The sequence below is a fragment of the Emiliania huxleyi genome (assembly GCF_000372725.1).
Source record: "Emiliania huxleyi CCMP1516 unplaced genomic scaffold EMIHUscaffold_3865, whole genome shotgun sequence".
NCBI classification, from domain to species: Eukaryota; Haptophyta; order Isochrysidales; family Noelaerhabdaceae; genus Emiliania; species Emiliania huxleyi.
This window is the reverse complement of record NW_005199069.1, coordinates 1-1847: the sequence shown is the minus strand read 5'-3', so window position 1 is coordinate 1847 and position 1847 is coordinate 1. Positions and strand designations below refer to the sequence as shown.

General features: G+C 65.1%; 1 protein-coding gene across 1 annotated transcript; it reads right to left on the bottom strand.

Annotated features, from left to right (window-relative positions):
- Positions 1–1317: 1317 nt before the first annotated feature.
- Positions 1318–1847, bottom strand: EMIHUDRAFT_79863 (hypothetical protein). The gene is made up of 2 exons (XM_005771391.1): positions 1692–1847; positions 1318–1610 (listed from the first exon to the last, which is right to left on the bottom strand). Exons 1-2 carry the CDS (start codon positions 1755–1757, stop codon positions 1338–1340), a joined length of 339 nt encoding a protein of 112 aa, XP_005771448.1. The 5' UTR covers positions 1758–1847; the 3' UTR covers positions 1318–1337.

Sequence of the window (1847 nt, the reverse complement as noted above, 5' to 3'; positions counted from 1 at the left end):
GGCGGTCGGAGGCACCATCACAGGGCAGTCTCGGGGTGGCGTGGAGGGCCACTCGAGCTCTGCCGGCGGAGCGGTCGCCACGCACGGGCACGCGACGCGAGGAGGCGTCGCCGAGGGCGTCGACGAGGCGCTCGCCGAGGCGCGGCCGCGGGCCGGGTCCTCTCGGACCCGCGGAGGCGCCGCTGCAGGCGGCGGCGGCGAGAGCGAGGTCAGCAGGCAGAGCGGCTGTGGCGGTGAGGACCATGCGGGCTCTGCTGCCGGCTCGCTCGCCTCTCTCGAGGACGCGACGGCCGGGACAGCCGTCGCTGCAGCCGGCGGCACCGCGCCGCCTGACGAGCCGCGTCCGTGGACAGCGGCGAGCACCCGCTGCTGGGCGCGGTCAGCGGCATGGATGAGGCGACAGCCCTATCGTCGGGCAGTTCCTGGATGGGGGTCAACCGCACTGGAGCTTGGCCGGTGGCGCAGTCGCAGTGCAAGGACCTACGATGGTGATGGTCGCGGCCGTAGAACACGTCGCGCTTCTACTGAGCTATTGGAGGGGCACTCGACACAAGGGTGGGCCCTCGCCTCGAGGTGGAGGTCGCGGCCGATTCACGCGCGAGATGGTGGATCGACCTCGACAGGATTGGCGATGGGGTTGTGCTGTCTTCCTCCTCCTCCGCCGTGTGCCGGGGAGTCGATCAGGCAGTTCACTTTGGGGGCTACGGGTATCCCCCCTGGCTATACTTTGAGATTAGGCATCAAAAGTGGTTCACAGTGGAGGCGGTCGCCGTCCTACAGGGAGTCGGCCGGCGCGAAGCGACGACCGCCGAGCTTTAGGTCGCCGACATCCAGCCGGAGCTGCGAGTCCACACGGAAGCCTCTAGGGCGAATTCACTGGGACAGGATTTCGCAGAGACTACCTCATTTGCTGCTCGCCCCATGAAGGGGGGTTTGTGTGGGAAGCCAAGGGAGGTTAATGGCTTCCCACATTTGTGATGGGTCGAAATCGGCCCGCCGCATTGATGGTCGAATCGGTGTAACGAATCGAGAGAGAGAGACGCGAGGGCCCAAGAGGCCCGTGGGCTCGCCTGCAGAGCGTCTCTCTCTTGCCATTCTGCTTGTCTGTTTTGTGGCCTCTTCTCTCGTCTGTCGGTGTTTTGTCCCACCCTGAGCATTGTGCTCTTCCCGCCCTGGGTTGTGCTGTCTTCCTCCTCCTCCGCCGTGTGCCGGGGAGTCGATCAGGCAGTTCACTTTGGGGGCTACGGGTATCCCCCCTGGCTATACTTTGAGATTAGGCATCAAAAGTGGTTCACAGTGGAGGCGGTCGCCGTCCTAGGTGCACCGCACCGTCACTCTCATCGCTCGGGCCTGAGGATGCCCACGCCGCCTGTGTCGACCCCCTCGCCAAACGTCTCCGAGCCGTGCACCGTGTATGTGTCGAACCTCTTCGTCGGGTCGTACACCTCGAAGCGCGAGTACGGGAACTTCTCCTTATTCCGCTCGTACAGCCGCTTCTCCATCACCTTGCCCGCGTGGCTCTCGTCCTTCTCCACCCGCGAGTCCACAGGCCCCAGCCGCACGTCGTCGTGCACGTCGAACTGGAAGAGAGGCCCCGACTTGCCTCGCGCCTACGGGACGTGTCGCGGAGAGGACGACTTGTCGCGGACACGACGCGGCTGGCGGGTCCCGACTCTCTGCCGCAGGCGTGCCTTGTTGACGATAAGGTCGTAGAACGAGGTCGAGTGGGGCAGGATCAGGTCCTCCTTGACGTACATCAGGTCGCCCGGGGAGCAGTTGCGCAGCTCCTTGACCTGCTCGCGGCACTTGTTGAGGAAGGTCTCGATCGTCCAGCCCTTCTTCACCTT